The following is a 27,509-nucleotide window of genomic DNA, read 5'->3' as shown; positions in this document are numbered from 1 at the left end:
AAAGCTGATTTTTTGTTTGTTTGTTTCACACACCCAAGAATTCATTGGTTAGGTTAGGTCCAATGGTTTCTCCCCTTTCTTCTTCCCATTTCCTCCCTCCACTTCTATCTTCCTATCTTTCTTTTTTCCAGCATCTCCTCCACCTGCACGCTAGGCATATTAACCAATATATTTAGAGTCAGTTTTTTAAAATTACCCACTAATAATTGAACTTATTGATGCTTATGTCAGATTCATCTGTTCACCGATTGCCTCTCCCATAAACAATTTGAAAGGCCACCCATGTATTCAAGGCACCATGACTTGAGAAATAGATGCATAAAAGATAGAAATAGAACAAAGTTCCTGTCCTCCACTAGCTTTAATTCTACTGAAAGCCTACGATGTGTAAATTGTATAATTTGTATTTTTTTGTATAATTTGTATAAATTATAATGTGTAAATTGATAATTAGACAGTCATATAGGAGGAAAATATTATTAACAATTGTAATGACCATGAAAAACTTCTCCTTTCATAATTTATGCAAGAGCAGTGAAATGGGATTCAAGGACACTGCTCTCTTTGATTTAGTTAATTTTCTGCAAGTGCTAGGGGAACTCAGAGGCAGAAGAAATTGCTTTCAATGGCCAGAATTAGAGCTGACATTTCTGTTGTCTCTTAAAGGGAGGGAATGACAGCAGCAGTATGGAGTAGGGCTGAAGGGGGATTTTTTTTGGGGGGGAGTAGTGAACAAAATGAAATAATGAAGAGGTGTAAATGACAGGTGCATTAGGAAAGGAAGGACTGTGTAGTTCTCATCATAATCTTTGTAATCTTTGACTGCAGTCTGACCAAGCAGGGTAAGAGGAGGCTGAAAGATATTCATTGTCCAAAGTCAGCATGATGTAAGAGAACATAGGATCTCAAGTGTATAAAGGATGTAGCCCCCAGTGAGGAAGGATGCATCTTAAGGCAGAAGGACCAACAATCAGGATATTATAATATTCCACTCGTCAGATGATGAGGACATTGGTGGATGTGCAGAAAAGAGAGAGTCTGTATAAAGGTTAATGAAAATGAAAATGAATTTTTTTCTGCATCCAAGTGCACAGATTCCATGAAATCTATTCATAGATCAGTTGGGCACCTCTTGATCCCGGTTAAGAACTTCAGTTTTAGGAGAGACCTTTGGTGTTTCCCTTCAAAGCAAGTCAGTCAGCCAGTCAACAAGCATTTATTAAGCACTTATGTGCCAGGGACTGTGCTAAGCTTTGGAGATACAAGGGAAAGCAAAAATAGCCCTTTCCCTTAAGGAGCTTACGTCCTAATGAGGGAGACAGTATATAAATCATTAGCTACATATTCAATATATGTAGTCAATCTGAAAGGGAATGGAATTAGCAGGGTGGAAGCAGAGAGTAAATCCAATCTGTCAAAAGTAGATTTAAAGGGCAGCTAGGTGGCCCAGTAGATAGAGTACCAGTCCTGAAGTCAGGAGGGTCTGAGTTCAAATCTGGCCTCAGACACTTAACACTTCCTAGCTGTGTGACCCTGGGCAATTGTCTCAGCAAAAATTAAAAAAAAATTTTTTTTTAAGTGGATTTGAGTTGAGGAAGCATTTGGTTGGGTTTTGCATCATGCCCATTAGTACATTCAGGTACATTACCTCATTGGATCCTCTTTAAAAATAGATCGGGCAAGTATTATTACTGCCAGTTGATAAACTGGGAAATCCTTTTTGAGAAGTGAAGTGACTTGCTTATGGATATGTGGTGATTAGAATGAAGCAGGGTCAAGACTTAAAAGTTTGGGTTTGAGATGCTTAAGTATATCCCCTCGTTAAACATTCATGTCTTTCTTTAACCAATGCATTATCAATACAGTTCAGCCACTAGAGTAAATTCCCTGCCCAGCCTCTCTCTGTGTGGACAGGGTGAAATGTGAAAGCAAAACCCACCATCTCTGTTCTGGTCTGGAGCGGGGAACGTAGACCAGCATCCCGGCACAGAACAAAGCCTGTTTGTCTAGGGCAGAAGATCTGCCATTCGGAGACCTCGGGAAATTGATAGCCACTTTCAAATATTTCTGGAAATATTAGATATTTAAAGCTGTTTTCTATCTTGCAAAAGCTGAGAATGCAGCATGGACTCGTGCCCGAGAAGGGCTGACTCAGCACCCCTGCCCAGCTATGTGAGGGCTCTGATGATGTGAAAAAGGCACAAAGATTCAAGATAAATATGGAGAATTCTCCTACTGTTGCTGTTTTCTTTGTTCTGTTTTGCTTTCATAAGCATATGCTTGTCAGTTTTGTCTAACGTCTAACAAAATACCTGCTAAATATGGTTCAAGGAGGAGTAGTTAGTTCTAGGTTTGTGAAATCTCTTCATTTACCCAGCATGCTGGTTTGCCAGTATCATGGGAGAGGCTGGTCCCGACAAGGATGCTGGACGTGAAGTCCTGCTCTTTCAGATTTTTCATGGAGACTGCTTATCAAAAGTGGAAACCTCTCTGTTGGAGATGTTTAGTCATTAGAGTTTAGGGTCTATGTTCCTGTCTGATCTGATGCACTTTTCAGCAACCTCCTAGCCTTTATATCTTCATATGCTTGCTAATAAATGGAACACAACTATGGTAAAATGGGGAGATGTGGGTCTTTCTTCTAACATTCACTATCGGTGTGACATGGAACCTCTTCATCTGTGAAATGGAAATATGGTAACTGTAATAGGCAGTTAGCTGGCACATTGGATAGAGCGCCAGATCTGAAGTTAGGAAAGCTTGAGCTCAAATTTGGTCTCTGACACTAAGTGTGTGACCCTGGGCAAGTCACTTTGTCCTGGTTGCCTCAGTTTCTTTATCTGTAAAATAAATTAGAGAAGAAAATGGCACACCAATCCCCTATCTTTGCCAAGAAGACTCTAAATAGGGTCATAAAGAGACAATTAGCACCAAAAAGACAATGAATAGTAATTGTAAAGTCTATTTTATAAGATTATTTTGATACTCAGTTGAGCTGATGTATGTAAAAGTGCTTTGAAAACTTTCAAGTGGAGAAGAAATGTTCGCTAGGAAGTCTTTTAATTCATTTCAGTGCAATGAATTTTTTGTATGTCAGAAGCAAAATGGGGAATAAAACCCCCAACCCAGTATTATGTCACCTGATTAAACTGAATGCTAATCTGTGAATGGTAGAAGTCTTAGAGAAGATAGGGAAGCCTAGCTGTGCTGAGATACCGGTACTCGGAGGTCATTCAGTGTGGAATCGGGGGACCTGGCTTTGAGGTCATCAGCGGCACTCGTTCCCTCAGCAGTCCTCCACATCTTTAGTTCTCTGGCCTTATCCGTACGCAGAGGGTGGTGGGCTCCATCAGTGGTGCCAGAGGCAAAGAGAAATGGAGAGCATTAATAGGGACTGATGGATCCCTGTAAGCTGCATTTTGACTTAGTTTTAAAATGTAAAATTATCTGTTTTGTTTTATATATATACATACATACAATTTTGTTAAATGTTTTCCATTTTAATCCTGTTTTGCACCACTCAGGAATGATGTGACTTGTATATTTGACATCTCTTGGATAAATTACTTCTAAGATTCATTCCTACTCTAAGGCAAGAGATGTGCATAGACACAGACACGCAGAGAGAGAGAAAAAGAGAGAGAGAGAGAGACAGAGAGAGACAGAGAGAGAGAGAGACAGAGACAGAGACTGATATAGAAAGAGAGACAGAGAGAGAAACGATGGAGAGAGATGCGGAGAGATAGAGACAGACAGAGGAAAAGATCACAAAACAATGCAGATGAACTCTAGCTTGGCACTGGACATATTTTCCTGACTATCACCAAAGGTTAAGATCTGAATAAAGTAATGTGTAGCCAAGGGGGATTTCTGGACTTGGTAAATGTCATATGTTGACTCATTTCTTTTTGGTGTCTGTAACCTTCCCAGTTTTCCATCTTGGTGAATAGCAAAATCCCAAATTCAGCTGGTGCTTGCCACTTAGTTTTCACATTCTCCATAACATACTTATCATGTGACTAAATGAAGGAACTGCCATCTTGCCATTCAATTCCATTTAGTACAATGAGCATTAATTAAATGCCTACAGTGTGTCAGGCACTGTGCCAGGCACTGGGAAAAATGACAGAAATGTTGTGATTCTTGTCCCCGGGGACTTACATTCTCTTGGGAGGAAGCATAGATGGTTGTTGTTGAGTTGTTTCAGTCATGTCTGATTTTCTTGGCAAAGATTTTGAAGAGGTTTGTCATTTCCTTCTCTGGTTCATTTTCCAGTTGAGGAAACTGAGGTAAGCAGGTGAAGTGATTTGTCCAGGGTCACACAGCTAGTAGGTGTCTGGGGGAAAATGAGTTTTCCTAATTTCAATCCCTGTACACTGTACCACTTAGCTCTTCTCATGTATATAGATAAATGTGTAAAATATCTATAGATATATGTGTATATATCTATATATATAATTTGAGGAGTGACAGAGTATGGGAAGTAGGAAGAAGTGGGAAGGAGTAGGGGGAAAGTAACAATAGAGAGAATTAGGAAAAGCCTCTTATGGGATTTTAAAGATCAGAGGGATGCAGAGAGAGAGCAGTCAAGTCAAAGGGGACAGCTTGGGCAAAAGCATGGAAGTGGGTTTATTAAGTTTATATGTTAGCAGGTAAATCTTAGGGAGTCTGAGGCAGGTGGAGATTAGAAAGCTTCCGCAGAATCGCAGAGCTAGTGAGTAATGGAGGATGGGTTTGAAACCAGCTTTTCCTGACTCCAGCTCAGTCCCATTTCCATTATGTCAAAATGACTTACTTGTAACTTAATTAGTAAATTAAACATTCCCCTCTGTTACACTGCGTGATAATAGCTTCTCGGTGCCTATCTTCTTTCATAGAATCCCTAAGATATGGAATTTTGCATACAGAAGCAGCAAGAAGGCAGTGGCATGTCTGTGGCAGTCACTTTGGGATGACTTGCCTTGGAGGCAGGAAATCTATCAGACTGATACTTATGGGGAAAAAAATCACTAGGACCATAGCCACACATCTTCATTCCTTTTGATTTGGGGGAATTTCATCTCTTAGGGATCTGGGAGAGAGAAATCTCCTTCCTTTGTTTTCTCACCTCCTTATTTTTGCCCAGGCTGTCCCTCATGCCTGGAATCTCTTACTACTATAGCACTTCTTAGAATGACTAATTTCCTTCAGGGATCAGCTTGTTTGATGTCTCCCACTTGAGATCTATCTTGAGATTCCCAAGTTCTAGTGCCCTTGTAACCCCTCCCAGTGCCTTCTAAAACACCTTTGTACTTTGTAATTTCCCCCAGGTTCTAGTATTTTCCCCTCATCTCCCCATATACCTTCTATTTCCATGGACTTATCTGTGTCTTTGTGGGCTTCTCTCAGTCATTCTCATTCAGCTTTACTAAGTTCATAGAATTTTTCCAGGTTTTTCTCAGCACCTTCCTGTTGCCATTTTTAAAATTATAGTACAATTGATTCCATTACATTCAGATACCAGAATTCATTTAGCTCCATCCCAATTGTTGGGATTTCCATGTTTTTGTGCCACAAGACAGTTATCCATTCCCTTTTTCCTTTATCTCTTTGAGATAGAAGCCTACTAGAAGGACTTTGGGGACAAAGAGCAGAGGTAACAGTAACTTAGAGAGAGTTCCAATGATTGTAACAATTCATAACTCTTATCAATAGTACCTTAGTAACACAGCTTCTTGAACACTGATCATTTTCCTTTTTTGACATCTTTGCCAATCTGATTAATGTGAAGTAGAACCTCAAACTAATCTCTTATTTTCTGGAGAGAAATCCTTAGATCTTGAGTGATTTTTTTCCTCAGGGTCTTGCAGATAGAAAATGGTACATGTGGGATGTGAACATGGATTTTTTTTCTCCTTGTTTTTATTTATTTCACCTTTAAATTTGGGGTTTTCTGCTGATTCAGGGTTGGTGAGAGAGAAGGCATCCACTCACTTCTTCCAGGGTCCAATTCCAAATTTGATTTATCTTCTATTAAATCACCATAAGAGAGGTTTTTAAAAGGTCTAATTAGCATTCAGAAGAGGCAGGTCAAGGAGAATTGAGAACAGTTGTGACACCCTGCTGAGACTCCCCTCTTCCTGACCAACTTAAGGGAGTGGAGGTTGCCAGACCTTTGGATGCTCCTGTCCAAGGAAGGATGAACAAGTCAAGCTTACTTTTCTGGACCATGTCAGCCTTGAGTTAAAGACAGACAGATGAGGTCTTCTCAGAGTTGTTTCCTATTCTTTACCCTTTCCCCCTCATGATGCTTTTCAGGAACCTTGAGCAAATATAATTTACAGTCACCCTTCTCCTCACTCTCCATTTCTGAGTCAAAATGTTGAAAGTAAAATTGGGATATTTCAGGCAAATGGAGAGCCTAGCTCCAAATTTGTTCCTGAAGCATCACTGAGCAAACTCCTGGAAAGTTCAATGTAGGAAAAAAGGCAGCTGGCTAGTTGTTTTTTTTTTTCTTCTTGTTTTTGTTTCATTTTTAAATTTAGATTTTTTTCTGCTTGAAGTAAAACTTACAGATTTAGGGCCATCCGTGCTTGACTGTTTCCCTTGATTGTGCCCCCTTGTTTCTAGGGACACACTTACCCAGGGCTACTCTTACCTCATGCTGCATTCCAAAATACTTGGGAAGCCTTCACTTGACTGGGTGCTCCTTGCTGCTGCCACTTCTGAAATCTTGGTTCTGTCAAGTACTTCCTACATAGCAAGACTTTGGACAGAGTAGTCTTTGGAAAAACCAGTCTCCTTAAGCCTCAGTTTCTCTGTCTGTAAAATGAGAGGATTGGATCAGGTTGGCTTTGGGAGTTTATTCTAGATTCAAATCTCTGATTCTGTGAGCCTACGACCAGTTTCTCCATCTGTAATATGAGTGGATTATATAAGATGGTCTTAGAGATCCCTTCTTACTCTCAATACATGATTCTCATTGGATTAGATTACCTCTAAGGTCATCTAGTGGTTGTAGCTCTAAATCCATGTTGCTTTGGCAGAGAAATGTATTTCCTTCTGCTTTCTTCCATGGGTAAAAATATTATGAAAAATTCTGAGGCTCTATGGGATAATGGAGAGAAGAGTGGTATTAGTTTCAGGAGATATCTGGGTTGAAATCTTTCTTTTAATGCTAAATAAAGAAGGCAAGGCTAAGAAGAAGTCTATGAGGTAAGGCATGGAATTATGAAAGATACTTTCAGATTTTCCCATGAATGCAGTCATGTTTCAACCTATATTTAACTCTTGATAAAAGGTATGTGGAAAGTGTAGAGAGGGACAAGGGAAGGCTTCTAATCCTAGCCTCTTGATAATAGAAAGGTTTACCATAGCCTTAGTAGATTGGAAAAAGAGACTTGAGGATGGAAACTTGAGGAACACCTATAGTAAGGGGTCAGGAAGAAAGAAGAGATGATCTTCAAAAAAGGAGACAGAGAAAAGGGTAAAAAGAATAGGGTGGATTCTCTGAAGTCAGAGACCAGAGAATATATCCTGTAGGAGCCAGTGATCCTCAAGAGCTAGAGCTACAAAGAAACCAAGAGGAGACAGTCTGAGAAACCCCCCTGGATTTTTGTGATAAGAACATGTGGTGACCTTTTAAAAGAGCAGATGAAGTTGATTGGTAGGGAAGGAAGCCAGATTACAGAATTGAATGTGAGTAGTTGCCAAGGATGGGGAATCACTGAATATACAGGATCATTTATATGCCAGGAGATTGGCAGTAACACAGAGAGAAATGGAAGGGATGGTGTGTAGAAGGTGGAGAGAGAGACAAGGGAAGCTTCTAACCCTAGCCCCTCCTTTTCTCTTTCCTCCTAAGGATTAAGAGGGAGATGAACATCTTTGGAAATATTGAAGGAAACCATCAGAGTTTCAAAGGTTTGAGGATACAAGGGAGGTGGGGAAAGAGAGAGAGAGAGAGAGAAAGAGAGAGAGAGAGAGAGAAAGAGAGAGAGAGAGAGACTGCGAGACAGAGACAAAGAGACAGACAGAGAGACAGGCAGACAGAGAGAAACAGAGGGGAAAGAGAGAGAGAGAGAGAGACAGACAGACAGACATATGGAGGGAGGAAGGCATGGAAAGGGAAAGGGAAAGGGAGAAGGAGAGGGAGAGGAAGGGAAGGAGAGAGAGAAATGGAGAGAGGAATGATTGCTTGGGTAGGATCCTGAAGGAAGGAAGCCAGAGAAGAGGGAAGGGAAAAGATCAGAATGAGGAGGTAAGGATGAGGAATAGCTCTTGCCTAATGTGCTCAATTCAGAGATGCCTTTCTTTGTAGTGAAATATAAATGTGTAAGGAGTAGCACCTATATTTATAGAATCACTATATATAGGAGCTATCAGGATTGTTTGGAAGATCAGACATACTATATATACTTTCCAAATCTTAAAATGCTGTATAAATATTAGTTGTTATTATTATTTTCATCATCATTATTTTTAATTTCACTTAAAGGTATATCTTATTTCCCAGGATTTGAATTGATATACTTGGAATATAAAATAGAATTAATAAAGTAAATCTTCACCAATTTAATACCTGTCTCAGTTATTTAATATCAACATTCATGGGCTCTGTGAGTTTCACTAGTTGAGATGCTGACCCTCTCTTGCTTGAAACAGAATATTTCTTGGATTAAAACAATTCATTAGTAATCGATTCCATTTTTGTTGCTTTTTTTTTCAGGACCCTGCAGGGATCTTTGAATTAGTGGAACTTGTTGGAAATGGAACTTATGGCCAAGTCTATAAGGTAAGATCACAGACATATGACCAAGGTTTATTTTGTATTTCCCTATAGGTGAATATTGACTGCTTGGTGGGATTTATTTGAGCCCACCAATTCCTACAGAATTCATTAAAGTTAATGGGCTCTTGCATCTATAGAGGAGGTGATGGTTATTTCTGGGAAGACACGTAATTGTCTTGAAGTTATTTGGAGGGTTGTCACATGGAAGAAGGATTGGACTTATTCTACATGGTATCATAGGGCAGGATAGGGGGGATAAAGATAATGGAACAGCTTGCTGCTGGGAGATATAGTCAGAGACTTAAGAGTTGTCTCAAAGGGCAGCCTGGATTCCTTGGGGAATGGTAGGTTCTCTCTTATTAGGGATCTCCTAATGGTTGGGCCAGATGGATTCTGATGCCTCTGAGATTTTATAAATAGGGTTTTAACTTCTAATATGATAAGAACACTTATATGATCCAACTGGAAACCACGTCAGTAGATTCCTAAATCTTATATATCATCAGATCTGTAGTTCTCTACTTAGAACAGAGAGAGATAAGCTCAGCACCCACTGCAGTCGAACAGGGGCATTACACTGGAGGTGAATAAGTACCAATACATCCCTAGTGCCATAGGACAATTAAATTAGATGGCAGAATGCCTTCAAGCTGTAGTCTTTAGGAAATTCATTATTTTCTCATTGTCTAACTTGGATTCTATAATTTGACTATTTCTGTTGTTTTTAAATTACTTATTGTGGTATTTCTTCATGACAAATGAAATCTGATTTCAGATTTTGAAACCTCCTTGAGGCTCACTCAGCTCTTGGTGACTCTAATTACTGCCGAAGCAGGTTTTCAAGGGGAATGAAGGCTGCCATCTACTCCAGAGTTTTAAGCTATTAAATAATCAAGGCCAGAAAAGTAGATTTGGTGATGGCCTGCAGCAGAACCTAAATACATTTTGTAAGTAGTGTTAGTAGAAAAACATCCATATTGTGGCCTTCTGTTGAGAGCGAGTTGTATCACTTAGAAAATAAAATTAAAATTTGAGACATTGATAGAGCTCCCATTTCTTGATTCTTTTAAGAAATTGAGTTCAGATTTTATCTGTACTCTGATAGATCTGTGACTTCACTAATATGGTCATTCCCTCCACTGAGACTAATGGTACCCACGGGGGCTTGCATCTCCATTTTGGATGACCCTTATCCATATCTTCTTTTAAGTTTATTGTTTGACTTTCTTTATTTTCCCTTGAAGAGTTAAAGTCTGACTCATTTAATAGAAAATAGAGGAAAATATACATCTTCAGGAAAAAAATCCAAAGTAATTATGATTGTTGCTTCAGTTTGCACTAGATGATTTTCACCTGCTAAAAGAAAATGAACTGACATTACAATAGAAATTTCTAGAAACTGCTTTTCTGTGTTAATTTGGAGGAATTGCCATCCTTTTCCTAACTGGGGAAATGAAACAGCATTTCTTTTTTTTTTTTTTTTAATTATCATTATAGCTTTTTATTGACAGAACATACGCATGGGTGATTTCTCAACACTTTTGTTCCGACTTTTCCTCTCCTTCCCTCCACCCTTTCCCTAGATAGCAGGCAGTCTCATTCATGTTAAACATGAAACAGCATTTCTTATGTACATTCTGACATGAAGTCCCAATAAAAAAAATATCTTCCTGAGTGACTAGGATTCCATTTGCTGCCTGAAATCCTTCCTCTTGTTGATTGAAACGACTTCCTATGGAACCTGGCCTAATTTTAGTATGTGCACTTCAAATGTTCTTCAAAATACATGAATCTGACACTCTTGAGAACCTAATTTTTTGGAAAACACTGGAAATGAACCAGCATAAATGGTTATTTTTCTTGTGGATATAACCAGATGGTGCTGATTTCAAGAAAAATATGTCACCCTTTCTTTAAAAGAAAAAGCCAACCCAATTCAAGGGCTGTTCAAAATTAGCCCGGTTTGAATTAAGAAGCCCTTTGGATGAGAGTTGTTGTATGGGAACAAAAGGAGGGCTGACTTTGGAAACAGAGAGCTCTGGTTCAAATATAGGCTCAATTCTCTGTAAGTTATTGGGTAAGTCATTACATATCTCTGGGCTTCAGTTTCAGTACATTGACCTCCATGCTCCCTGCCAGCTCTTCATCTGATCCCGGGAGCTCTTCATAGCATCTGCTGCAAATTCCCTGTTCCCTCTTGGATTTCCTCTGTCATCCATTAAAATGCATGCTCATCGAGGTCAGGGATGGTGTTTCAGTGCAGTGATTGGCCCTCAATGGGAAATTGTTAGCTGATATCTTGTGTTATAACTGTGGAAACCCTGCTGTTGCTGAGTGGTCACTCAGTGGTAATTTGTAGTTTGGGGAAATAGCTTAGGGTGTTCAGACATTAGGTGACTTACTGAGCCTCACAGGGCTACAAGACAAGACCTCCTGACCGAGACTGTATCTCTATCCACCACATCTCTACTCTGTTTTATATCGGGATGGCCTTCTCAGAATGGGGCTATTTTTGATCAGTAACTAGAACCAGCCTGGTAGATAAATGGAACTTGTTGGAAGGCATTTCCCAGTCCTTTTTATCCAGGCCACACCCAAAAGAGAATCCACTTCACTCCAGGCTTGAGAAGTGGGCATCCAGCCTTTGCCTGAAGCTATATAGGGAGGGGCAGCCAACTAGCTTTCAGGACAATCCTGTTCCACTCTGGAATATCTCTAATTATAAGGCTGTTGTGTCTTTCTATCAAGTCTAGATCTAACTCTTTAGGACTTTGACCCACAAGTTGGAGTTCTGTTTTCAGCAGCCAGTTGAACTCAATCTCTCAAAAGCTGAGCACAGAGAGGGTCACTCAACAAACATGGAATAATAGTTATTGATTGGTTGCTGAAGTAGTCCAATCCTAGAGGAGTATTTAAACCTAACTCTGGAGACTTGGGCTCATGGAACACCTTTTCTTCTTGGCTTTTTTTTTAATTAGGTGGGAATATTTGGGATATGGACTGGGCTGACCAAAGGGACGTTATAGGTACTTAGATTGTATTCCTCCAAGAACTAAAGCTCTTTATCTTATGGAGCCATGTGAGGTATTCATTGGCCAAGTGGTGGTGAACTTATATAACTGATACCCGTTTTGTATAATGTCCAGTTGCTAGGCAACTAGATGTGACTGCATGTATACTATTCAAGCATGGAGACTCCTTCCTGAGTCATCAGAAGTTGTTGAACATCCGGTGGCTGGTTGACTGTGCTGACAATATAATCCGTGCTGGCCATTTGAATAACAGAGCAGATCAGGGCTTGATTGAAGGGGAGCCATTTATCTATAATATATAGTTAGCTACTTGGTTTTGGCCAGCTTTAATAAAAAAGGCCGGTGCACAGAGATCTGAACTTACAGAACAGATAAATTAGGAGGTAGTTATTTGCACAGCAGAGTATACTTACTTCAAGGAACAAAATATCTTTCTGGGATAAAAATGATGTGCATATAGACATTTTGTCATTTGGATTATTTGAAATGCAGCAGATGGGTAGCCTATCTCAATGAATTCTCTGTTGAATCTTCTCCTAAAGCAAATAATAATCCCCAGATTTATCTGTAGAAATCCATATTTTCATATGTCAAGTCATCTTAAAATGAAACATAACTGTCCTAAAGGATTATTGGTTTTATAGAAGAATTCCTTGTTAGAAGCTCTTCTAGGATAGTTAGGGTAGAATTCTGCATATGCGTGAGACTGCTGCATTTTTGTCTCAGTATCTCCTATAACTGGAATACTTTGCACACAGTAGGCACTTTAAAAAGTTGTCCTTACTTTCCAGACATTTTCTTGACAGTTTTACCAACAGTTTTATTGTTTGGATCATATACCATGCCCCAGAGAATCTGAGCCCTTTGTCTTTAGAACTTCCACCATGGTGTTTGTGGTTCTGATCTGTCACCTGACTTACTCTTTCTGCACTAGTCAGGAACCACAGTCAAATCAATTTGGATTTGGTCAAATCAGGAATAATAATAATTCTTGCAGACAATATAAAGTATTTGGGAGTCTGACCACCAAGACAAACCCAGGAACTATATGAATGCAGTTACAAAGCACTTTTTGCCCAAAGAAAGTTAAATATAAACAACTGAAAGATATCAATTGCTCAGAGGTAGGCTGAGGTGATATAATAAAAATGACAATTGTACCTAAATTACTTCCCTTATTCAGTGTCATATTAATCAAACTACCAAAAATTATTTTATAGAGTAGGGGAAAATAAACAAACAAATTTCATCTGGAAGAACAAAAAAATCAAGAATATCAAGGGAATTGATGAAAAAAAAATGCAACAGAAGGTGATCCAGTCATTCCAGATCTAAATCTGTATTATAAAGTGACAATCATCACATCTCTTTGGTATTGGCTTAAGAAATAAAGTAACAGATCAGTGGGATAGGTTAGGAACACAAAACACAATTGTTAATGACCGTAGAAATCTATTGTTTGATAGACTCCAGAGTCTAGTTTAAGTGCTTACTATTTGACAAAAACTGATGGGAAAAAGTGGAAAACAGTATGGTAGAAACTAGACAGAGACCAACAACAAATACACACACATTCCCCCCCAAAATGCAAAATTTATGACCAAACCAGAGATGGAGAACATTATGAAATGCAAAATGAATAATTTTGAGATCATTTAATTTAAAAGTTTTTGCACAAACAAAACCAATGCAACCAAGATTAGGGCAGTAGAAAGATCAGAAACAATTTTTACAGTCAATGTTTCCAATAAAAGCCTCATTTCTAAAATATATAGAGACCAGATTTGCACTCAGGGCTTCCAGATCCAGTGGTCTAAGGCAAAGAAAGAGATAATCTCCAGGAGCAGTCTAGACAGGTTCCAATTGGAGTGCTTTGTATTTTATCCTTGAGGTGATAAGATAATGAACTTCAAATTAAAGAGTATCACTATTTTTATTAATTTTATTAATCATTTCCCAGTCACATTTTAATGTGATTCAAGCCACATTGAAGAATTCAGACTCAAGAGAGGTTTTTTTGTTTGTTTGTTTGTTTTGTTTTGTTTTTGTTTTTGTTTTTGTTTTTTTGGGGGGAGGGAGCCATCTATGTTTTAGATAACAACCATAGCAAGCAAAAAATAAATAATAGTTCATATTTGTGGATCACTTAGTGTGTAGCAGGCACTTAATAGTTTTTATCTCATTCAATCCTCATAATGACCTGGGGAGGTCGGCATTATTATTATTCTCTATTTTATAGAGGAGAAAAGTGAGGGAAATGGGTTAAGTGACTCAACTCAGTCATGATCATGAAGTGGAATGGGTGATGATGAGTTCAAGGGTATAAAAGTCCCCATGTATAGCTGAGTTGCAGTGAAACCATGGATCCTGAGAGTGGAAGAGACTGTTTAACTAAGAGTTTGAATGGTTGAGAGGAATTAAGTGGTTCTGTGTATTAGGTATTTTATTAGAAATGTCCAAGGTTAGCCTATATGATTGTGTGTAGTCAATAGTGAAGATCTTTCCTAGATGTAATTTGTAATTAAGATGCAATAAGGAAAAGATTATTGACTTTGGGAAACAGTTTTTGGGCTGTCTCCTTTCTATGGCCTGCTAGCCATAAGATGCTGGGTGAGTTATTTTCTTTCTCTGAATCACTGTATTTTGGGGTGAAATGGAAAGACTCAGAGGGCCTGAATTTTAATTCTAATTGTGCTTGCTAAAGAGCCTGTGTGATCTTAAGCAAACATCTTACTTTTTCTTTTGAAGCCTCAGTTTCCTAAGTTGTAAAATGAATTGCATGTATGACACATTCTTTTCAACTCTAAATAGCATGAGCTTACAAAGGAGAGTTATAGTATGAGGTGTCTGCTTTCCTGGCCTCACAGGGTTCTTGTGAGTAGTCCAGGAAAGGTTGGCAAAAGCATTCTGGGTAAACTTCAAGGTGCTTCAAGGTGAGCTTCCTTATCCTCAAAATGATTTCCAAAAAGTATCCTCTTAGGAGTAGGTAAGCTCCTTGAGGGCAGAGATTATCTTGTTTTTTCTTAGCTTGTTTTTGTCTCCCCAGGGTGACTACAAAGCAAAATGTTGCCTGTCTGACATGGCTTTGGGAAAATGGTTGTGATAAAATGAAAAAAACTTTGGTTTAGAACCCTTGGGTTCAAATCTCAGCTCTCCATGGTTTAAAAGAAATGATTTTACTTTCTTAGATTTTTATTTCTCATCTATTAAAATGCAGCAATCGGAATTCTACTTCTCTAGCTCTAATTTTATGATCTTACAAGAAATCACGTCTGCTCCCACCCAATTGGCTATTTTTTTAAACTTCTTCCAGACAACCTTCCCTTATAATCTTCCAAAGATCTTCTGCTGTCGTTGGTCCATTTCATTCAATAGATAAGGTCTCAGGATTATTGAAATGTGGGGAATGTCTTAATTGCAACTAGTAAAAATTATAGGAATCCATTTTACTTCTGCTCCTGGGAAAAGAGAAGACTTCATCTTGGAAAACATTCGCTTGGTGGGCTCTCCATTGTAACTGTCCTCGGTAAGGTAGTCTCTAATTGTGGCCTGTGCCTGTGCTGCCCCAAGCTGTGATCCTGTCAGCTCTAATAAATTAAAGCTGAATTAAGCCACAGATCTGTGGAAGGGAGACCCTGACAGGGAGAGCACCTGTGTGGGTGAGAGAATCCACCTTCTCTCTGGCAGGTACTGGTACTTCAAGAGCTGCTGGCAACATAAACCCTGGGGTAGGAGGGATGATTCCATGCTGTTAAAGGTGTTACCAGCCTGAAATATTTCTTCTCACGTTGGCTATAATCCAGGGATCTGGGGGTCAGAGTCACTTTCAGGACTACAAGTATTATTTAGATTGTTCATTCTGACATTCTGAATTTGACCTAGGAGAATTTTTAAAGTTCTTGTTCTCTCTCTTTCTCTGTCTCTCTGTCTCTCTCTCTCTGTCTTTCTCTCCTTCTTTCTCCCTGTCTCTCTGTGTTTCTGTTTTTTTCCTTTCCTTCTCTCTTTTTTATCTCTCTCCCATACATGTTACGCATCCCTTTATATATATACACACACACACACACACACACATATACATATATGTGTATACATACACCATCATATCTGTATACACACATATATTTTCCATCCATAGAATCTAAGCTTCCCAAGGCCAGGGACTATTATATCTTCATTTTGGTGAATCCATTGCTGATGATAGTCCATACTGCATTATGACATGGGCTTACTGAATTGAAACACATTAACTGTGTGATTTTCACAAAGGCCTTTAAACCCTTGGGAAAGCCTGGTTTCACAATCTAGGGACTTAAGTGGGATTTCACAGTTAGGATTTTACTCCCAGAGACAGAACAGTGCAAGTAAAGAGGGAATTCATTCATCTAAATTGAGAATTGAGGAGACATCATTTTCCATATCTGGGAAATGGTTAATGTTGGGAACCTTTAAAATCCCTTCTTACAACACCATTCTATGATTCTTTTCTTCTGTTACAGCTTCAATAAAAATTCTTCTCAGATAGCAAATATCACCTAGAAACAGAATCATGGAAGGAGATTTATTCTAGACTTATAACTCCATGAGGGCAGGGATTATGTCTTAGTCATCAATGTCCTTGCCTAGCAAGGTGCTTAACACAGAGAAAGAGCTCCATGGAGGTTTAGGAGCCAAATTAATGAATGAGTGAATTCTAGTCCTCTCGTTGCCATTCCTTTAAAACTCCTAAGGAAAAGGATATTTGAGGGGGTGCATCCTACCCCCGGAGAAGTTTTAGTTGCATTTCTACTGACTCAAAACCTTCACACATTTCGGTTTTTTCCTCTTAAGTTATAATAGGCACATTTCCTGGATATTTTTCTGACAACAGTGAAATCACATACGAGCCACATATTCCGCACATCTGCCTCCCCATATGTTTGAAATCTCCTAAGATTATTCATTCAAGAGCAGCCTCTGTATGTCAGGTGACTGTCCCAGAGCTAGGATTCTGTAACTCAGCCAACATCCTGGTAACCTTCCACAGTCTTCAGTTTTTCTAATAACTTTTCCTTCTTCCTGGACCAAAGTGGAGACCAATGGCAAGGCTGGAGATCTAAAGTATCATCTCTCAACATATATGAAGTATATGAAAACATAGTGCTAAATTCCAAAGTTGGAGGACCATCAGATTATATGATTTTTTTTTTAACCCATGTAGCTTTAGGCAAATCACATACCCTTCTAGGCTTTGTTATCTCAGTTTCCTCATCTGTAAAAGGAGATGGAGGATGGTTTCTGAAGTCTCTTCTAGTTTAGTATCTTAATAAATAGGTAAATATTTGGGCAGCTACATGGCGCAGTGGATAGAGCACCAGTTCTGAAGTCAGGAGGACCTGAGTTTAAATCTGGCCTTAGACACTTAGCATTTTCTAGCTGTGTGACCCTGGGAAAGTCACTTAACCCCAACTGCCTCAGGAAAAAAAAAGTAAAACAAAATTAAAAAAATAATTTTTTTTAAAAAAATAGGTAAACACTTATGTGTTTATCATTATCGTTATGTGTTATCATTATGAAATGATGGAAGGAGGGAGCAAGACCAATGAAACTACAAATTATTATTTTTTTTTTAAAGAGCCAAGTTTTCTCTCATTATATATGTATGTATATACCTATGCATATATAAACAGATATACACACACATATACATATATATTCAATCATTTTAATTGTCTCTGATTCTTTGTAATCCCATTTGGGGTTGTCTTGGGCAAAGATACTGAAGTGGTTTGCCATTTCCTTCTCCAGCTTATGTTTAACAGATAAGGAAACTGAGGCAGGCAGGTAAGTGACTTGCCCAGGGACAGGTTTAAAAATAACAAAACAGAAGGAAAACTCAGAAGAACAGTGAGAATCTTGAATCCTGCTCCCCATCTCTGTGCAAAGATGTGCGGTGTGAAAGCTGATTAAAGATACTAAAAAATCTACCAAGTGTATACCACCTACCCCAGGCAGGCTGTGTCTTTGGGATGCAGGGAGATTTTAAATTCCTGCCAGGGGGCAAAATTAGGAAGATCTGATGTCAGCTTTGTCCTTGCTGGATGGGAGACTTGGGCCAAATCATCGGTTGTTTCTTCTGGCCTCAGTTTCCCTCTCTGTCCACCGAGGACTTTGGATGAGATTGATAAAGGCTTCCTTCTAGCTCTAACTTTCTGGGACTCAGTCATTTTAAATTTTGGCATTAGGAGGCCCATGGGAGCCTCTACTAGTAATAATGCAAAACGCTCACGACACTAATTGTTTTACTAAATGGTTCTTTTTAGTTGTAATCTACAAAAGACAGAACTGGGGATGACAGTTAGGTAATTAGTCACTGATTTCTTAGCCAAGTGGAGAAAAGTTATTATACAACACACCAAATCATTATTTCCCAAGAGGATCATTCCCACCAATAAGAGGACTATCAAATGTAGAAATCTTTGCTTTCTAAAAAGGAACAGCGACAGCAGAAGGAGGAGCATTTTATGGGCGGGCCAGAGATTTGGCCTTTAAACTTCTATCACCACATCCTCCTGTGCCTGAGCTTCTTCCAAAATACAGGCTTCGGACCTCCCAATCATTCTTAAAGTCTCCCCTCTCCACCCCGCCCCAAATCTCACTTCCTAGGGGAAGCCTTCCCCACTCCCTCTTCATTCCAGTATTTTCCTCTGTTAATTATTTCCTGTTTATCCTGTATAGGTTGCTTTGTATATATTTCTCTGCATGTCTCCCCCAGTGGATTGTAAGCTCTTTAAGGGCAGGGCATATATTTTGCCTCTTTTTTTTTGTATTTTGGCACAATGTCTAGCACATAGTAGGTACTTGTTATCATTGTTGTTTAGTTATTTCAACTCTTCGTGACCCCTTTGGGGTTTTCTTGCTAGAAATACTGGAATCATTTTGCCATTTCCTCTTCCACCTCATTTTTCAGATGAGTATACTGAGGCAAACAGGCTTAAGTGACTTGCTCAGGGTCACACAGCTTAGAAATAAAACTCATATCCTTGGAACTCCAGACCCAATGTTCTATTTACTAGGTTATTTCACTGCCCCTAGAATATGCTCAATAAATGTTTATTAATTATTTCCTTAAATATAATTATTGTATATCCTGAAATGTCATCACCACTGCTATTACTTGTTTTGCAGCCCTTTCTTTGACTCTTTTTTTTCATATTCAAATCAAACCCCAGACTAGATGATTACAAATTCAGGGGGAGGAGGGGAGAAGAGCCTTCAAATGAGGGCATAGGACCAAGGGATCCATCTGCAAAGTCTCCTTCAGCTTTCCATGTAATTCTAACCCAGTCACATAGCCGACAGGCTGATGTGGGTGGTAGCTGAGTGGGGAGACTGTTTCTTTTTATGTCATGGTTTCTGAAAGACAAAAAAATGCATCGCAAATTTCCTTCAAAAGTCAGTACCATCCAGCTGTGCTTCGCTCAGTCATCCCGTCATCTCTTTAGTGAGAGTGTGCCTTCAGCCTGAGAAGATGGCTGAGAAGAGTAGTGTAATGGGAAGCCCTGTCGTTTCAATCAGCAAAACCCAGCCTCTTGAATTTGTAGTCTGACTGTGACAGTTGTGACCCAGCCAAATTGTTGTACCTTAGTTTCCTCATCTGTAAAATGGGAACAAAACTTGTTTATAATCCTTATCTCATAGGGCTGTAATGAGGGCGAGCCAAGAGGATGTGGTCAGTACCTTAAATGCTTTTTAACATGATCCAGTTTTATTCAGACTCCCTTCCTTATAACTGTAGACATTTGTGCAACAGGTAAGGTAGGTAAGGTTGTACCTGCTTCTGGAAGTGAAATCAGAGGGCCTGTGTTCGAATCTTGGCTCTGTACCCATCTATTTGACCTCCTCTGGCATTTAGGATCCTTATCTATAAATTGATTGCTTAGTATTTTCCCTAGCACATAGTAGGCACTTAAATGCTTTTTGGCTGACAGCCTAGAAGACCTCCCAGGTCTCTTTACTATCTAAAGAGAACTGAAAATTGGCTAGCTGGACTAATGGACAAATAATAATTTGGGGAGAATGGAAAGACCCACTGGCTCCCAGTGGGAGCTTACGAGCAACATCATTCTCATAGGGTTGTGAAGTCGAGTGACTCCATGTATATGAAACAATATTTGTCAGCTGCTGTTAATGCTATTGAAAGTGGCCCTTCCTACTGTGTTTAGTGGTGGGATTCTTACACTAAAGACTGCTTATTCCCTGGCCCCCAGATTGTAGATAGACCTTGGTGGGGAAAATATATACCTTTATTTCAAGCTAATTGGTTTCTTTTGCAATCTATGTATTTTAAACATTTAAAAACATAATTCCGGGAAGGAGTTTCTCAGCTTCATCAGACTGCCAAAGGGATCCTTATCAGAAAAATGGTGGAAAAACTCTAGCTTAGAGGGTAGACAGTCAGGAAAGATTGGGTTCCAGCCTTGCATCTAATCTACCTTGGATGTATAAATAAAGTCCCTTTTCAGTGCTCCAGGCAACCTTCTATGATTATAAGCTTCAGAGCAATGTTGATCCATATTGAAGGAGAGAGTTTTTTTTTTTTTTGGTGGTGAGATCCTTACACCAGCAAAAACATAGATTGGGACAAAAAGAGATGTTAAGATTATGATTATTGTTATCTATTGTTTGGTTTTGGTCCTAGTTCACGGAAATTTTCTTGGTCTGATTGGTAAGGGTAATCAGCCTGTGTCAGAAAGGAAAGTGATATAGGAAACCCCAGTTCCAGATCATTGAATCTCTCCGTAAACAAATGATGCAATGGACCATTGACCATTAGTGACAGTGAGAGTTACCTGCATCTATCATTTCAGTTACCCGTGAGTCCCAGGAGAGGCACCTTTGTTTCTTTCTATAGATTACAGATGCAGAGCACTGTGAACTTAAGGCATCAGTATGGGTAAATGGAACAGGGTCTTTGTCAGCTAGAAAGGTAGTAACGAATTTTACCCAGTTTTTTAAAAAAAAATCATCATTCCAGGCTAAGTGGTACAGTGAATAGCCACATAACTGCTGACTGTCCAAGTTTTCTCTTCTGTACAATGGGGAGAATGATACCACCTATCTTTTGGCACTGGGCTTGGAGGAAGACAGAAGATCTGAGTTCAAAACCCAGCCTCAGATGCTAGAACAAGTCACTTAAATTATGCCTGCCTCAGTTTCCTTATCTGTAAAATAAAGATAATAGAAACACCTATTTTCCAAAATTGCTGTAAAGATCAAATGAAATACTATTTTTATGACACTTAACATAGTGCCTGGCATAAAGTAGGTATACTATATAAATGTTTATTCCATTTCCTATGATTTCCTAGATTAAAATATCATTATCTTGCCATCACTTCCATATATGTATTTTCAACCTCAATATAATGTTTATAAATACCTTCAGGTCAGGGACTGTCTCATTTTTGTATCTCTGCAGATTAGCCCAACACTTGGCAGGTAATAAGTGCCCAATAAATGCCATCCATCCATCCATTCATTCATTTTTCTGTGCCTTGACTGGGCTCACAGACAGCAGAGAATGGCTCTGAACCCTAGTCCTCTGACTTCCATCCCTAAGGCTTTTCCTTGCCCACCATTATTACTCTCCTGAAGGGCTTTCTGAACCTTGGAAGACTGGTACCTTACAAAAGAATGTTTTGTTTCCCAAGCAGCTGGTACATCTAATTCTACTTAATCTCTTTTGAAAAACACACAGAGGCAGCCAGCCCAGTACCCAGAGGAAGCAGCCCACGCTCCTCTCTCTCTCTGGCTCTCCATGGCCGTCACGGGGGAGGAGAATCTCAGGAAGGCTTAGTTGCCCGAGTTCCTAAAAGGGCAGATGTGGCCCAGCTTTCTGTAACCTGAGACCGGTGATTATACAGTGAGACAGGGAGAAGAGATGAGGAAAAGAGGAGCCTGCACGAGGGCCAACCTGCTTAAGCAATGATTTATGAGGCAGAAGGAGAAGGCTTCTGCCTTGGTCCTCTATTTTATCTTTTGCTTAGGACAAAAAGCACCAGATGAATACCTGTCATTAATCATCTAAGCGCGTGTGACATGAATTCAAGGTGGGATCCAGTGGCCAGGGTTGATGGAGGTGGTAGAAAAATATCTTCTGCCTGCAAATTGGTTTTTTCGTCCATAAACACAATAGGCTTTTGAGTGTCCAGTCATGTTGATTTCTAATTCCCTCATCCTAACCTGTGTTTCCTGACATGCTGATTGAACAACGTGAAGGGGGAGCCAAATTTCCATTCAAAGCCACTGCCGTGGGAAGATTTAGAATAATGATGGCGGGCTGGATGCAAGAGAGTAAAGGAGAGGAGCGTTCTCCTGTCCCTTCCCAGTAAGCTACACTGGCAGCTGTGTGACCTTGAGAAAGCCACCTAATTGCTGACTGCCCAACTTTCTTCTTCTGTACAATGGGATGAATGACACTACCTACCTTCCAGACTTTCATGTGTTTCAAAGGAGATATCATCTGTAAAGTACTTAGCAAGCCTCAAAGGTCTTCTATAAACACTTGCAGTTCTTTGTTGGGTCCCCCATTCCTCACTACTGCAAAGAAGGAGGAACAGAATCTTCTTCTAACCCTCCTTCGGAACCAGACTTGGCCATTATCAATATAGTTGTGGACAGTCACTTACCTGTATGTTGTTTTTCTGGTGTTGCATTCTTGTTTCTATGTCAATTCATGAGTCTTCAAGAGATCATATTCATCATTATAGGTTTTTACATTGCGATAATATTCCATTACATTTAAGTACCACAAATTGTTTGGCCATCCCTACTTAGATGGACATGGACTTCATTTAAAGTTCTTTGCTGCTAACAGAGGAGTATAGTAAGAATCTGATCAATTCTTGTTGATTGACCATTGGCCATTCCCACTTTGATGGACATGGACTTCATTTAAAGTTCTTTGCTGCTAACAAAGGAGTATAGTAAGAATCTGATCAATTCTTGTTGATTGACCATTGGCCATTTCCACATTGATGGGCATCGACTTCATTTAAAATTATTTGCTGCTAGCAGAGGAATATAGTAAGAATCTGATTATTTCTTGTTGATTGACCAATTGACTGTGGTCTCAATGGCATCTTTCTTTTTTTCAGTACCCTTTCAGGATATGGCAGGCAGAAGGATCTCTGTCAAAGTGCATCCTCCATTCTTTGCTGTTTTTTTCTTCGTTTAAAAATTAATTTTTTTTCTGGTGAACACAAATCTATTTTCTCCTGCATTCACTCCCTTCATTTGAAACAAAAGAAAAGAAAACAAAATCCCCATAACAAATATGCAGTATTAAATAAAACAAATTTCTGTACTGCCCATGTCCAAAATTATATAGGTTTCATGCTGGATCTCGAACCCTTGCCTCTATCAAGAGAGAGAGAGAGCATGCTTTATCTTCAGTACTTTGAAATTGTATGCTGGTTACTTGATTAGAGTTATGAAGTCTTTGAAAATTTTATTTATAATATTATCATTAATATAAATGGTTTTCAGGTTCTTTTCCCTTCCATTCACTCTTTTTTTTAATGTTAGTCTTTTATTTATTTACTTTTTTTTCAACTTCTAAGAGTTTTTATTTTTCTCAGATTCTGCATGAAAATAGAAAGTATTCTGTGAGATAGGAAATCTAATATCAAATCTAATAATTTCAAAATCAATGGTTTGATTTTTTTTCTCTCTCTAGCCTTTTCTTTTCTTTTCTTTTTTTAAATTTTTATTTAATAATTACTTTATATTGACAGAATCCATGCCAGGGTAATTTTTTTTTTTACAACATTATCCTTTGCACTTGTTTCTGTTCCAATTTTTTTCCCCTCCCTCCCTCCACCCCCTCCCCTAGATGGCAAGCAGTCCTTTATATGTTGGATATGTTGCAGTATATCCTAGATACAATATATGTTTGCAGAACTGAACAGTTCTCTTGTTGCATAGGGAGAATTGGATTCAGAGGGTATAAATAACCCGGGAAGAAAAACAAAAATGTAGATAGTTCACATTCGTTTCCCAGTGTTCTTTCTTTGGTGTAGCTGCTTTTGTCCGTCATTTATCAATTGAAACTCAGTTAAGTCTCTTTGTCAAAGAAATCCACTTCCATCAAAATATGTCCTCATACAATATCGTTGTCGAAGTGTATAATGATCTCCTGGTTCTGCTCATCTCACTTAGCATCAGTTCATGTAAGTCTCACCAGTCCTCTCTGTATTCATCCTGCTGGTCATTTCTTACAGAACAATAATATTCCATAACATTCATATACCACAATTTACCCAGCCATTCTCCAATTGATGGGCATCCATTCATTTTCCAGTTTCTAGCCACTACAAATAGGGCTGCCACAAACATTTTGGCACATACAGGTCCCTTTCCCTTCTTTAGTATTTCTTTGGGATATAAGCCCAATAGAAACACTGCTGGATCAAAGGGTATGCACAATTTGATAATTTTTTGGGCATAATTCCAGATTGCTCTCCAGAATGGTTGGATTCGTTCACAACTCCACCAACAATGCATCAGTGTCCCAGTTTTTCCGCATCCCCTCCAACATTCATCATTATTTTTTCCTGTCATCTTAGCCAATCTGACAGGTGTGTAGTGGTATCTCAGAGTTGTCTTAATTTGCATTTCTCTGATCAATAATGATTTGGAACACTCTTTCATATGAGTGGTAATAGTTTCAATTTCATCCTCTGAAAATTGTCTGTTCATATCCTTTGACCATTTATCAATTGGAGAATGGCTTGATTTCTTATAAATTTGAGTCAGTTTTCTATATATTTTGGAAATGAGGCCTTTATCAGAACCTTTAACTGTGAAGATGTTTTCCCAGTTTGTTGCTTCCCTTCTAATCTTGTTTGCATTAGTTTTGTTTGTACAAAGGCTTTTTAATTTGATGTAATCAAAATTTTCTATTTTGTGATCAGTAATGGTCTCTAGTTCATCTTTGGTCGCAAATTTCTTTCTCCTCCGCAAGTCTGAGAGATAAACTATTCTATGTTCCTCTAATTTATTTATAATCTCGTTCTTTATGCCTAGGTCATGGACCCATTTTGATCTTATCTTGGTATATGGTGTTAAGTGTGGGTCCATGCCTAATTTCTGCCATACTAATTTCCAATTATCTCAGCAGTTTTTATCAAATAATGAATTCTTTTCCCAGAAGTTAGGGGCTTTGGGTTTGTCAAACACTAGATTGCTATGGTTGACTATTCTGTCTTGTGAACCTAACCTTTTCCACTGATCCACTAATCTATTTCTTAGCCAATACCAAATGGTTTTGGTGACTGCTGCTTTATAATATAATTTTAGATCAGGTACAGCTAGGCCACCTTCATTTGATTTTTTTTTTCATTAATTCCCTTGAGATTCTCGACTTTTTATTGTTCCATATGAATTTTGTTGTTATTTTTTCTAGATCATTAAAATATTTTCTTGGAAGTCTGATTGGTATAACACTAAATAAATAGATTAGTTTAGGGAGTATTGTCATCTTTATTATGTTCGCTCGGCCGATCCAAGAGCACTTAATATTTTTCCAATTATTTAAGTCTGACTTTATTTGTGTGGAGACTTTTTTTATAATTTTGCTCATTTAATTCCTGACTTTCCTTTGGTAGATAGATTCCCAAATATTTTATGGTTTCAACAGTTATTCTGAATGGAATTTCTCTTTGTATCTCTTGCTGTTGGGTTTTGTTGGTGATGTATAAAAATGCTGAGGATTTATGGGGATTTATTTTGTAGCCAGCTACTTTGCTAAAATTATGAATTATTTTTAATAGGTTTTTAGTAGAATCTCTGGGGTTCTCTAGGTATACCATCATATCATCTGCAAAGAGTGATAGTTTGGTTTCCTCATTGCCTACTCTAGTTCCTTTAATATCTTTCTCGACTCTTATTACCGAGGCTAGTGTTTCTAATATGATATTAAATAATAATGGTGATAGTGGGCAACCTTGCTTCTCTCCAGATCTTACTGGGAAAGGTTCCAGTTTTTCCCTATTGCATATGATGCTTACTGATGGTTTTAAATAGATGCTCCTGACTATTTTAAGGAAAAGTCCATTTATTTCTATGCTCTCAAGTGTTTTTATTAGAATGGATGTTGGATTTTATCAAATGCTTTTTCTGCATCTCTTGAGATGATCATATGGTTTTTGTTTGTTTGGTTATTGATATAGTCAATTATGCTAATAGTTTTCCTAATATTGAACCAGCCCTGCATTCCTGGTATAAATCCTACTTGGTCATAGTGTATTATCCTATTTATTTACTTTTTAATAATAGCTTTTCATAGCTATTGCATGAATAGTTTTCAACATTCATCCTTGCAAAACCTTATGTTACAAATTCTTTCTCCCTCCCTTCCTCTCACCCCCTTGCCTAGACAGCAGGTAACCCAATAATATGTGCAATCTTTCTATAGATTTTCCACATTTACACTGCACAAGAAAAATCAGATCAAAAAGGGGGAAACTGAGAAAGAAAAGAAAAAGCAAGCAAGCAAACAACAACAAAAAAGGTGCAAATACTATGTTGTGATCCACATTCAGTCCTCATACTCCTCTCACTGGATGACTCTTTCCATTACAAGTCCATTGGAACTGGCCTGAATCAACTCATTTTTGAAAAGTGCGAAGTCCATCAGAGTTGATCATCAATGTGGCTGTGTATAATGTTCTCTTGGTTCTGCTCATTTCATTCAGCATCAATTCACGTAAGTCTCTCTAGGCCCTTCTGAAATCATCCTGCTGATCATTTCTTATAGAACAATAGTATTCCGTAACGTTCATATACCATAACTTAATTCAGCCATTCTCCAACTGATGGGCATCCATTTCCAGTTCCTTGCCATTACAAAAAAGGGCTGCTACAAATATTTTTGCACATGTGGGTCTTTTTTCTCTTTTTTATGATCTCTTTGCTTCCCTTCATTCTTAAAAGCATTTTATTTTCTCTGAATTCTAATAATATGTATTGTTGCTGGGAAAGCCAATCCTCATTCAGAATACACTGATTTGTGACAGACTTTAGGTAGCAGTCTGACTTTTTCTTTTTTGCATATACTCTCCTAAAAATTCATTATGTATTTATCTTTAACATTAATTTTAAAAGTTTGAGTTTGGAATTCTCTCCTTCCACCCATCGAAAAAGCAAGTTGTGATAAGAGTTATACATGTGAGATTATGCAAAATATATTTCCGTGTTAGCCATATTGCAAAAAAAAAGTGAGAATAAATTATGCTTCAATTTGCATTCAGACTCCATCAGTTCTTTCTCTATAAGTAAATAGCATTTGTCATCATGAGACTTTTGGAATTATCTTGGATCACTCTATTGATCAGAGTAGCTAAGTCATTCACAGTTACAATGTTGCTATTACTGTGTACAATGTTTTCCTGGTTCTGCTCGCTGCACTTTGCAGTAGTTTATGTGAGTCTTCCCAGGCAACTTGACCTTTTCAGGTGTGCAGATATTGTCTCATAATTCCTGACAGTAAAACCACAAGCTGAATCAAAACTTTTACTGATTTTTTACTGATTGGCAAACTAAATCACAGACTTCATTTTTTGTGAATCAGTTTTTGTATAATAGAAAGAGACATGGAGTGAACAGGACTTGGGTTCAGATCCTAGCTCTGTTATTTATTACCTGTGTGGCCTAGAAATTGATCTTCT

General features: G+C 38.4%; 1 protein-coding gene across 9 annotated transcripts in view; it reads left to right on the top strand.

Moving 5' to 3' along the window:
• TNIK (TRAF2 and NCK interacting kinase) overlaps positions 1 to 27,509 on the top strand; it is a 413,088-nt gene that overhangs the window by 86,778 nt on the left and 298,801 nt on the right. For all 9 annotated transcript variants that reach the window (XM_051983151.1, XM_051983153.1, XM_051983152.1 and 6 more), the window contains exon 2: positions 8,708 to 8,773. In XM_051983151.1, coding sequence (XP_051839111.1) covers positions 8,708 to 8,773 — 66 coding nt within the window. The remainder of the gene's footprint in view (positions 1 to 8,707; positions 8,774 to 27,509) is intronic.

Source organism: Antechinus flavipes, chromosome 3 (assembly GCF_016432865.1).
Source record: "Antechinus flavipes isolate AdamAnt ecotype Samford, QLD, Australia chromosome 3, AdamAnt_v2, whole genome shotgun sequence".
Classification (NCBI taxonomy): Eukaryota; Metazoa; Chordata; class Mammalia; order Dasyuromorphia; family Dasyuridae; genus Antechinus; species Antechinus flavipes.
The sequence above is the reverse complement of the archived record's forward strand: the minus strand, read 5'-3'. Positions and strand labels throughout refer to the sequence as shown.